We start from the raw sequence: 11311 nt of genomic DNA on the forward strand, positions 1-11311 counted from the left end.
TCAGCTTTGAATCATCCCCCTCGGTTTCTCCGGCGCGTACAGCGCACATAGTACCTGCGATGTAATGCTTCCAGATCCGAAACTTCCCAGCACACTAACACACCATCTCACGTTCATGGCAGATCCCGATCGCGCGGTTGAAGAGACGAACTATGATGGACCTGCTGCGTTCTCAAATGAAAATCGACACTCTCTGAGTCAATAAGAGAACTCACAGAGCCAGGGTAAGGGTTGCCTCTCTATATCGCTTGTGGCGTATCAAAACACAATAAAGCCACCGAAGCTACCCACTACGTCGTGGCTTTATAGAACTCTTTCTTGTGATAGAATCCATGACGATTCCGTGGGCTTACGTGGCATCTGTGCGCAGGTCTCGGACTCAATGCACCCCGGCCGTCTCGACTTCCCAGGTTGCTTGGTTATAGACTGTCACAGCAACAAGTGTTTTTGAGACCCGCTACCACCACTTAAAACTCTCACTCAACCTCCACACGCACGGCGAGCATTCCTTGAGGTGGGCTGTATTCGCGCCTAGTACCCGACTCGCGCTGATCATGCAGGTACAGTCACCGCTGAACAACAGCAATCTTCATTGATCCGTCGCAGCGTCGGTCTCAAGGAATCGCTGCTTCCCCATTATCATCGACTCGACCTTCAACGGCATGTGCCAGTGCGGTTTGCCCGCCCAGTATACGAGAAAGTGCATACCGCATGCCCGAATTCATGAGATCCACAGCGGCTTCTACGGCGAGTTTTCTGTCTTGATATAGCTTCCGCAACGCCTCCTAATAACCATCACGCAGGTTCAGGTATTCGATCGAGTCCCCCATCGCTGATCATTTACCAAAGACATACTCGGATATGGGTCATCGCTCTCGTTTTGCCCGCGCTCGTCACTCGCGTGGAAGCGCTAGCAATCCATGTACGAGGGGACGTCCAGCAATGCGCTACGGCGACTCTTGAATTAACGCGAGGCACACCTCCATACGAGATCGTCGTCATCGCTCCCCCGGAAGAACCCATAGTACACGAGGCGCGCCAAAGGGACCCTTCACTTTCCTTCGAGGTCACTCTCGCGGCTGGCACCGAAGTGCAGGTTGCAGCCAAAGACGATAGTGGCGAGGCCGCTGAGCTGTCTTTCTCAGTTGACAGCAGTGACGACGACAGCTGTCTAAATGGTTCAGGCGACGCTGCTCCCTCATCTACAACAACGGTTTCGACTAGTACCTCAAATAGTGGTACGATCTCTACGTCATTCACCACATCCGACACTCAAGCTAGTCAAGGAGGAGCGACTTCTGCCTCAACGCAGAGCTCAGCCGGGTCACCGAGCCTCTCGCGCCCTACATCCCCTGCTACGAGTAACACATCTACCTCGGAACAAGCGAGCTTATCCTCAATGCCTTCTCTGACCGGAGCACCGGTGAGATTCACTCCAACACCACCACCCTCTACGCCTTCTCATATGGAACAGAAGTCCTCGCTCAGCACAGCTGCGATCGCGGGTATCTCGGCTACCGTTGCTGCGATCTCCGTCGCAGTTCTCGGGATATTCTGTTGGAGATACATGCGCAGGAGAGCTCAGAGCGGTCGATCTTTCGATCTTCCGGTATACAGACGGGACGCAGGTATGTGCGTCTTTGAGAACTATCCCGTACATTGCCCATTCATGGTCCTCGAACTGCAGCCCAGCCTTATAATGCCCCCTTCTCGCGTTCATCAGGCACATCTACGAAGGCCTTGATGAGACAGCAAGTAACGTCGACATCTACAGGCTGCGCCATAGACGATGACCTCCTGTCACGAAGCCCTGTGATTCCGGCATCCCGTCCGGAGCTGAGCCCAGCGACCATCCTCGACATCCATGCTCACGAACTGGATTCTATCGCTGCGCAGCCAGCCATCTCAGAATTCGTCGCCGCGAGCCCCCTATCTGCGGAAGCACCCGGCATCGCTGATCGAGCTGTGTCTATCGAGAAGCAGCTTGCTTCGCCGGGTGTTCCATCCGATCCAACTGCGAGGAACGTTGTGTTCATAGCCTCCCGACCATCATCTTCCGACGCCTCCCGTGTCCCGCACACGGCTCGAGATAATATTTCCGCCGAAGGAGAGGGACGGATCTTGTACGAGTTGGACGGAGGCGTCCGCCTGGCTGGAGGACCTCCTGACATGGTCGATGACGACGACGATACGTCCTTCCAAGCTTCTCTCACTCTTCCGCCTCCATACCGCAGGTACTGACTCGATATCAGCCGCGAATTATCAGTTTGATCATAGGACATTATGGTATGTTATATCGGTCTCATCGCAATCACGGTACTCACAGGGCCTTTGTTAGTATGGTGAAAATGGACATTGGGACATTTATGTACAGTAATGGAACTAGCGTGATGATACTAGTGCAGCGAAGAGCGCGTTACGATGTGACGAGCATGGTATGCTTTCGCCTGTGTCATGGGCACGTATGTCCCCGAGGCACACCGTGTTCGGACAGGGATCCTTCGACCCGGCCGAATTCTAGTTCAATTGATGTGGACTCACTAGACTTGCGCGTGACGCCGATGTCGGTTTCATAGGGATATCCTCGAACCTCCAAGTGACGGGCGCTGTGAACTCAGTCTCTTCCAGCTCATGAGCAGTTTAGCTTGTGGGTAAGTCCATATCTCTTCATATTTCTTGCGCTCACGGGCTGATTGCGGGAATGTAGTTGACACAGTAGCTCGTTGGACCCTCCGCTCGGCTGCCGACCACCCCGGGCTACTGCGCGACGTCCCAGTCGATCGAGACACTCACACTTCCTGGGCGAACCCGTTCTATCGATGTCTTCGGATGCAATGGGCATTCCATCAAACAGTCGTAGCGTAAGGGAAAGTGTTTTCGTAGCCTCTCGACCATCACCTTCTGACATTATCGCTACTTCTCAGCGGGAGACCCGAGGAGTTCGGTGCCGGACGGCAGGGTTAGGTCATGTAGGAGTTAGATGGAGGAAATTTGCCTGGCTGGACGACAACCCGGGGAGCCCTCAGGCCTCATTCACGCCCGAAACTCTCGTTCACACCACCGTACGAGACCTTCTGACGTGCGTCTCGCTGCCGTTTCATTGTTGCCATCGGAGGTATGTCATATCCCGGACGTAGAAGTCTTCGGGATTACTCACCGCATCATAGAAAATCCTATAATGAATAGAGACACGCCAACAACGATGTGTGGGAGGTTTCGAGTTGACAGTGGGCCTCAGGGTGGGCGTGATTACGCGGAAAGGTTGTAAGTACGTACTTGTAAGCGCCGCCTCCGTGGTTTCACGATCGCCCTCTCCTCCAAGGAACAACAGCCTCCCCTTTGCTCCGTCTCTGGTATGAGATATACCCCTGCACGACTGTTTGCATACGATTGACACATCACTTTCGCTAGCACGACGAGCAGGGCATAAGGACATCTAGAGTCCCTTGTATTGCGTGCGACTCGTGAGTCTTCTTATGGGATTCGCTATTTATAACAACGCAGCGATGGCTCTTTCTGTCTTCCATGCCCAGCTATTGACAGATGCTGATAGTACGGGCGGTCCAAGGGCGGTCCGAAGAAATCACGAACAACAATGGAACTCCCCATAATCAGCTTGATCCACGACCAACCTACAAGAAAAGGGAAGAGCGAGCTACCGCCAAGCACACGGTATGATAGTTCCCTGACATACACCATGGAACCGATGACAGCTCTCTCCGCACATACCCCAGTACTCGTGTGCATATCTACTCAAACAGTAGACCACTGCAAGGTCTTGATTGATTGAAAGTACGTTATTGTTATTGTTGTCTACACGCGGGAGACATATAACCATGACTTCCACAGCTGCCGAGCCGAGTAGTAGTCTGGCAGGAGGTGGCGTCGGCACATGATTCCAGGATTCCCCTCGTGTCTTGTTCTCTCTACGATCGACTATTTCATTACAAGCAGCGACCGCGACGCGACCCATCCACTCGTTTTCACGCTCCTTCACTCAGTCACTCATGATCCTGCCCTGCCTACTCTTCATCATCGAACCTCAAGTGACTTCGAGAGAATATATCACCGCTCTCATACTCCGTTGTACCGAAAGACCTTCGTTCCTGGACGCACGCAACTCGACAGCAACAGAAGGTCCGCCGTCTTCCCGAGGCAAGCTACGAAGGTCTACAGGTTGGTCAATCTCCTCCGTCACTAGCACTTATCCACACGCTGAGGGTATACGTATTGCTATAGCACTGCGGTACCATAAGACGTGGCTCTCTGTTGCACTTTTCTCCGTGTTCTTCGCTCGGGTCAGTGCGATAGACATATCAGCAGTTGGAAACGTACAGCAATGCGATACGACAACTATCACTTGGACACAAGGGACGTCGCCGTACGACTTGACCTTCCTATTTTCCCCCGAAAGCCACATCAGGGATTTCCACATTCAACAGACGGCTCCCCAGTATCTCTGGAACACCAATGTCCCGGCCGGCACGTCGGTTCAGTTTCAAGTTCATGACAGAGACGGCACGGCCATACCGCCCTCTTACGTTGTCCAAAGCAGCGCCGACGATAGCTGCTTGGACTCTTCCGGAAACCCTCCGCTCCCCTCATCCGCTACTCCTAAGACATTATCTACATCTACACCTTCCGAAACTAATTCTCAGGGGTCTGGAACAACCACTACGACATCTAGTAGTCCACCCGGAACGTCCGGGTCTGGTCAACTGAGCATACATTCAACCTCAACGTCTACGCAAGATGCTACTTCATCAACCCTGCCTACAGGAGACAGCTCCGCTTCGTCATCTACATCCCCGGACTCTACATCCCCAGACTCTACATCCCCAGACTCTACCATCCCTCCTACGAGCAAGCCCCCTATGATACCCTCCGAGTCCTCTGGACTTGGCAGCACCACCATCAAGTCTTCCGATCCATCCGTATCCTACACATCGTCTAGTCTGACTTCATACCCACCATCTTCGACGGCTACTCAATCGACATCCAAGCCCACGCTCAGTATCGCTGCGATTGTGGGAATTGCAGTCGCTACGGCTGTAGTCGTGCTCGCGATGTTCGGAGTACTGTGTTGGTACCGGCGCCGTATGACTCAAAGTCATCGAATCCCTCGATCCTCCGTTGAGAAACGTAAGTTGCTCATTACGCTATGCAGTGCTCGAACTGATACCTCGTAATATTTTGTAGCATACGATATTGGCACCTCGCCTTCGTCCCTGCTAGACATGTCCTCAAAGCGCCTGCTTAACCAGAACCTCACCCCTCTGGCTGCCGTCACGGACGATGATCCGCCCTCATCGTCTCTTAACCACAGTGTGGCGGGGACTGATCCGGAAGGGACCGTCATTCATATTCACGGACACGAGCTTGACTCGCTCGCTGCGCAGGCAGCGACGGCCAGCCCCGGGGCGACGGCCCACCCCATCGATGTGTTTACTCTTTCGAGTCGAGTGGGCTCCATGGAAAAGTCTTCGCACGCGACGAACGATCCATCAAACAATCATCATTCAAGGCAAGGTACTCCCGCAGCCTCTCAACGATCACCTTCGGACACTGCCACTTCGCCCCGAGAGAGCCGAGATGAGCCCCTTGTTGAGTGGCAGGGTCCGGCTGTGTACGAGCTGGATGGAGGAATCCGCCTGGCTGGAGGACCACCTGGATCGCTGGGCAACGGGGACGTCCTTCCCCCGCCATATCAGACGTACTGAGCTCTGCTCTTCCGCTGTGGCTATACGGTACGTCGAGTTGTATTCGCTGGACTGGAGACGTGCTGACAGACTATCACTTCAGTGTAGTGACTTGTAGAGATACCTGGGCGTTCGTTCGCGGTAGAGTAGACGAACGAGAACCTTCTGTCGGTTCCTATCCACATGCGACTTGTGTGCGAGCTCCGTCCACAGGAGTAATGAGGTGAGTCTCTGCCGCTCGAGAATCCCTCTCACGACTGTGTGATGTTCGTTCGTCCCCACGGTACTGGTCACAATCTGTCGAAATTTTGATACAGGTCGTCGGGCAGCTCAATGTCCTGTCTCCCATTGAGCTGTCTATCCTCCAGGTACCGCATGCTGTTACGAAACAGTGATTGAATATCAGCTTCTGCACATCCTCGGGCTCATGGCGGTGAGCGTGCGCCGGACCATATATGCCACTGCTCGCAGTCGTGATTATCCCTTCTTCGAACTTGCCGTGACTGGCTCTGGTAGGCGCAATGTTTACTTCGCGTCCGATCTATACGACTGACATTGTGCGGTATCAGGCAGCCATACACGCTCAAGAGAGACCGCACTTCCCCACTATTCCTCCGGGCTGAAGACGCGGCACAGTCCGTTTCGAAGCACACAACACTCGTTCAGCCGTTCTGCTCAAAGGATGCGTTCCTCTGAGAGGAACGCTAGTCATCATCAACGCTAGCTATGCCGCCACCGCCTCATGCCAGCGGACCGGCCTCTGCGACTCATAACATCTCAACTGTATCCATATCGCATTCCATACCCACCGCCGTACTACTCTCGCACACATCCATACCAACCACCTCACTGCTTTCTCACACACCTTCTTTGACGGACACCCTCACCGAGCCTTCGAAAGGATCCGTACGCCAGTCCGCAGCAACTCACATTGTCAAACACACGACCACGACATTCCATCTCACTCGCTTTACTACCATCACAATCCATTCCCGCACTTCAGATTCGTCGTCCTCGCAAGACAGTTCCTCCGCGACAACAAATGTATGGAGTAGTCCTCCCGCCACCCCCGTGCCAGAAGCCACCGCCGGTGCCACTATCACGGCCGTAACGTTCGTCAATCCCCCGCCTACTTCCTCGTCCTCATCTGGCTCAACCTCGAGCTCCCCGACGAGCGATATATGGGTACTTCCGTCCTCGAGCTTCCCGTATACGGCGTACATGGCTGTCCAGACGTACTCCTCGACAGGATCGGGGTCGGCCGCGCCCGCCTCGAGCAATAGCACCCTGAGTGCCGAGGTCCTGGCCGGGATGATTATGGGTGTGATAGCGGTCTTCATCGCGCTGTGCAGCCTCCTGGTTGTCCTCTGCCAGCGTCGACCGAATCTCTTCAAGGGTACGAGAGGCGCTATGTCGAGGGTCTTCTCGCGCAGGAGATCCGTGGATTCCGACGGTATGTGACTGTCAACGCAGGGTTAGCTCCATGCTCGTGCTGTAGGCTTACCTGTTCTTGCACAGTGCAGCCTCTCAGACGGTCTTCGCCCTCTCCGTTTACTCTTCAACTTTCCGGAGCAGCTCCTGTTTCGGACAAGCTTGGGACGACCACCTACCAAGAGGAAGCCGAGGCCGACATGCGAGATCCCGGACGCTCTCTTCGTGCCTCTGCGGCAACCGGAACGTCGGAGACCATATACATAATCGCGCAGCCTACAGGCTCTACGGCCGCTGAGCCACCTACGCCGCCTCCGCCTCTTCCAGATCAGCCGGGGGGGACAGCTGGACGTGCTAGAAGAACGTCGCGGCCTCCCAGGAAGCGAGGGAAGATCGTGGAGGAACCTGTTCAGCCTTATCCGGGAGGCTGATCAAGGATTGCGAAACATTAGCACCTGTGCCTGCACCTGCACAACGAGTAGCTATCATACAGTTCCGTACGTTCTTGAGCTCGGAGACGAGTGCCTAGCCGCGATGCCCTCACCAGTGGGTAGGGAAAGTGCTACTACGCGTATCCACACTACTCGTGTTGCGTCGGCGGCCCGGTATGCAGATGTCAGAATATTATGTGGCTCTCACAAGTCGTCTAAGTAAATGTAGGAGAGCGGTGGCGAGATTGTCGTCGTGCTAGTCGGACGACAACTTGTCGCCGTGCAACGTCACGGTGAGGAAGTGACTGAGTGTGACGTAACGTGACTATAGCCAGCGTCTACTGAGGTAATGCGGCATGTCGGAACGGCGCCAACTCCGGGTCTCTTGCTCTTCCCTCTTCGACTGAAGTCCAGTTTTACCAACATTATACCAAGCTGTGGCCGATGCTATACTACATGAATCTAACTGTAAGCGAAAGCCACGGCGCAGATATCTGTCATCGCGCAGCTCTCCGGGCAGCAAGTACGTTGCCTACGATGGGTACGCGACTTTTCCGGCTCACGTTCCGGGGGCTACAGAGGCACTAACAGCGCAGGGAGAAACGTGCACTTACCTGTAAATGCAAACAACATGAATGAAGGGTGAAGCCCCGCTCGCTCCGACACTATTGCAGGACATTAACGCCGCCCATTCGCAGCGACATCTAGTGAGTTCTTGAGTATGTATTGACGTACCCGATCAGTGTTCCACAATTGAGCCTGTAGGGTCGAAGATAGCCTTCCTGTGACCGAACAGAAGCATAACAGCGGAAAACCCGATCGCTACGTGGTCAGCTGGGATTCGCGCGTCTCGTCGTGCTACGAAAATGTTCCTTCGAGGACGCCCGGAGGAGAACCGTCTTGACAACCCCCCGCAACCTCGCTATGTCCGTCAAAGACCGCTACCCCGCGACTAGTGAGAAGATACAAGTCGATACCTCAGAGGGTGCCGAGGTCCCGACCCGCACCGATGGACTCGCCTATGGCGGAGATGACAAGCTTCCCCCTTCCCCAGAACTTACGTCGGGCGAGGAGAGAATGCTATGGCGGAAAATTGACGTTCGATTCATGCCGATTGTGACCATGTTATACTTGGTCTCGTTCTTGGACAGAGGTAACATCGGTGAGTCTGGATATGATGTCACATTGCGAACGACTGAAGTTAATAGGCGCGTACTGCAGGAAACGCGAAGCTGGAAGGTCTTGTCACCCAGCTTGATCTCACAGGGAATCGATACAACTGCATTGGTACGTGACCCGTTTCAGTTGCGTCCATGCGTCCTACTAAGCCCTGCATGCAGACCCTCTACTTTGTCGTACGTCGTGCTCCCGCGTTCGCTTGCCTATCGCTGACGTGTCCTGAAGGCTTTCAATGTGTTCCCGATTCCTGCAAAGTACGTCAATCTTTCTTTTTTGCCTTCCCTGCGCACATTCCAATCGCGAATACAGCTTGATCATTAAGAGGCTTCGTCCTTCCCGATGGCTGTCAATCATTACGGTGAGTCTCACATCAGCCCTTGTTGTCGGGCAGGCAACTCATCGCATCCCTTCGTCCAGATTGTTTGGGGAATCATCACGTATGTTGCACAGAATCATTTCCAGTTGACATCGTGGCTGAGCACCTTGGTTGAAGAACCCTCATGGGATTCGTGAAGACGTACGTTCCCTACCGTGTCTCTCAGGAATCTGCCTTACTTACTAGGTCTGCTAGGTACCCGCAGCTCGTCGGGGTTCGTGTTTGTCTGGGTGTCGCCGAAGCTGGGTTGGGATGCGGGGTCTTCTACACGTACGGCAATAACTCCACGTATCCGGCGACGAACTACTGACTGACCTGTCCCTCGTATCGATAGCCTCAGCCTCTGGTATCCTCGCTTTATGCTGCAAACTCGAATCGCAATGTTCTGGGCGGGTGCAACGTTTGCGGGGGCGTTCTCAGGTCTCCTCGCCTACGGTATCTCGTTCATGTCCGGGACGGGCGGGTTGCTCGGATGGTCTTGGATCTTCGCAAGTACCAAGTGCTCCCCTCGACCCTACAGAGATTGACAAGTTTATCCTTCCGGTAGATACTTGAAGGACTGTTCACTGTAGTTATCGGCATCATCACGTTTTTCGGTGAGTCGTTATCCTCGATTTGACTATGCCTGTAACCTGGCGATTATGACTATGCGTGCAGTACTTCCGGACCTACCTGATACCGCGGAGTTTTTGACCATGGAAGAGCGCGCCTTTGTCGTACATAAGAAGAGTACGTCTTTAGTTCCGCTACCCCCGGTTCTGATTTGATGCTTCCTCATATGCAGAGTACGATAACTCGTCCGTCGGGGAAGAAGAGCACTTCGAGTGGCGGCACGTGAAAGAGGCTCTTCTCGACTGGCAGGTCTGGGCATTGAGCATGATCAATGCAACTGTCACGACTCCCAGTAAGTCCTTGAAGTGCATTGTACGTACCTGTCTATTCAGCTCTTGCCTTGCAGTCTATGGCATCGCTTTCTTCCTACCGTACGTACTTGTGGTGACAACATACTCGCAATGCTGACTATTATTCTTAGGTCTATTATCAATGGGTACGCACATGTCTCCTGACGACCCGAGGAATCAACTCACAAGAACCACGCAGCTTCGGCTTCAACACTGCGATATCTCAGCTACTGACCGTTCCTGTATATCTCGTAGCCGGTATGTAGCAATATCCCGAATCCCGATACCTACAGCTATTGACCGCAATAGCTACTCTATAGTCATTGTGGTTATGATATGGGGAGTATGGTCGGACCACGTCCAGATGCGGGTCCCGTTCGTCTTCGCTGGCCTCGCCCTTTCCGCAATTGGCTACGGCATCAACCTCTCCAACGCCGGAACTGGCCCCAAGTACTTCGGCACATTCCTTGTCGCGATTGGCGGATACGCAAGCTTCCCCGCAGTCAATGCCTGGTATGTAGTCCTTTATGCTTGGCATCGCTTGGATGAGTTCATGGCTACTTAGGGTCCCAAACAACACATCGGGACACTACAAGCGCGCGGTCGCACTAGGGGTCTTGGTCACGTTCGGTAACTTTGGAGGCATCATCTCCGGGATCGTGTACCGCCTTCAAGACTCGCCACGATACGTTCTAGGGCGTGAGTGTTCGCTGCCCCTCGTATCTCCATTGGCAAACTAAGCGTGTGCGTCGGGTAGACGGGATGGAGCTACTGTTCATAGGCATCGGCCTCATTCTGACTCCTATAGTCACGTTCACGTACTGGAGGATCAACAAGAAGCGAGAGGTGCTCATGCGAGAGGCAAGCGAGAAGGGCGTCAAGTACTCACCGGAGGAGCTGAGACGGCTGGGAGATCGCGCGCCCGACTTCAGATACACGCTCTGAGCTTGGCGTGCGGAGGTCCGCTGGTGTCTTAGGGTGGATAAGCTTAGGGAAAAGGTGCGGCATTCGTTTTTCTACGGCTCGATCTGTTCTGACACATGACTTCTTCGAAGACGTTACTACCACGCCATGTGTACCCGCGTAATGCTATCGTGCTGAAATGGTACCGACTCCGAGCATGAGTGTATCGCTATCACCTATCAAACCCCCGGAAGGTTTGAAAGAAGACGACGCGTGAGTACCGCAGCCCTCATGTGCCGTCCTTAGACCATCGGAACCTTGGATGCAAGTCAGCTATCTTTTATTTACCGTGTGAGTCCCTTCGGCTTTCCTTTGCCATAGTTCATTCAC

The 11311-nt window shown here is 53.9% G+C and overlaps 4 protein-coding genes across 4 annotated transcripts; all 4 read left to right on the forward strand.

Annotated features, from left to right (window-relative positions):
- The first annotated feature begins 449 nt into the window (after window positions 1–449).
- On the forward strand, window positions 450–2345 carry L226DRAFT_387455 (uncharacterized protein). The gene is made up of 7 exons (XM_067674464.1): window positions 450–514; window positions 567–747; window positions 804–1238; window positions 1287–1423; window positions 1475–1628; window positions 1688–2286; window positions 2339–2345. Exons 2-6 carry the CDS (start codon window positions 663–665, stop codon window positions 2239–2241), a joined length of 1365 nt encoding a protein of 454 aa, XP_067536340.1. The 5' UTR covers window positions 450–514; window positions 567–662; the 3' UTR covers window positions 2242–2286; window positions 2339–2345.
- Window positions 2346–4125: 1780 nt separating this feature from the next.
- L226DRAFT_387472 (uncharacterized protein) lies at window positions 4126–5917 on the forward strand. The gene is made up of 5 exons (XM_067674465.1): window positions 4126–4176; window positions 4240–4381; window positions 4443–5142; window positions 5200–5747; window positions 5803–5917. The coding sequence occupies exons 2-4, from the start codon at window positions 4340–4342 to the stop codon at window positions 5718–5720; spliced, it is 1263 nt and encodes a 420-aa protein (XP_067536341.1). The 5' UTR covers window positions 4126–4176; window positions 4240–4339; the 3' UTR covers window positions 5721–5747; window positions 5803–5917.
- A 508-nt stretch (window positions 5918–6425) lies between these two features.
- L226DRAFT_570021 (uncharacterized protein) lies at window positions 6426–7561 on the forward strand (the record flags this gene model as incomplete). Its single annotated transcript, XM_067684387.1, has 2 exons — window positions 6426–7152; window positions 7218–7561. The coding sequence occupies 2 exons, from the start codon at window positions 6426–6428 to the stop codon at window positions 7559–7561; spliced, it is 1071 nt and encodes a 356-aa protein (XP_067536342.1).
- A 601-nt stretch (window positions 7562–8162) lies between these two features.
- Window positions 8163–11138, forward strand: L226DRAFT_612084 (MFS general substrate transporter). The gene is made up of 19 exons (XM_067686348.1): window positions 8163–8268; window positions 8327–8723; window positions 8783–8848; window positions 8902–8916; window positions 8966–8994; window positions 9158–9177; window positions 9234–9257; window positions 9312–9386; window positions 9451–9604; window positions 9664–9712; window positions 9774–9845; window positions 9901–10020; window positions 10075–10099; window positions 10150–10164; window positions 10218–10276; window positions 10339–10531; window positions 10584–10717; window positions 10776–11017; window positions 11074–11138. The coding sequence occupies exons 2-18, from the start codon at window positions 8486–8488 to the stop codon at window positions 10961–10963; spliced, it is 1476 nt and encodes a 491-aa protein (XP_067536343.1). The 5' UTR covers window positions 8163–8268; window positions 8327–8485; the 3' UTR covers window positions 10964–11017; window positions 11074–11138.
- The last annotated feature ends 173 nt before the right edge of the window (window positions 11139–11311 follow it).

This window comes from Lentinus tigrinus, assembly GCF_003813185.1.
Source record: "Lentinus tigrinus ALCF2SS1-7 unplaced genomic scaffold L226scaffold_9, whole genome shotgun sequence".
Classification (NCBI taxonomy): Eukaryota; Fungi; Basidiomycota; class Agaricomycetes; order Polyporales; family Polyporaceae; genus Lentinus; species Lentinus tigrinus.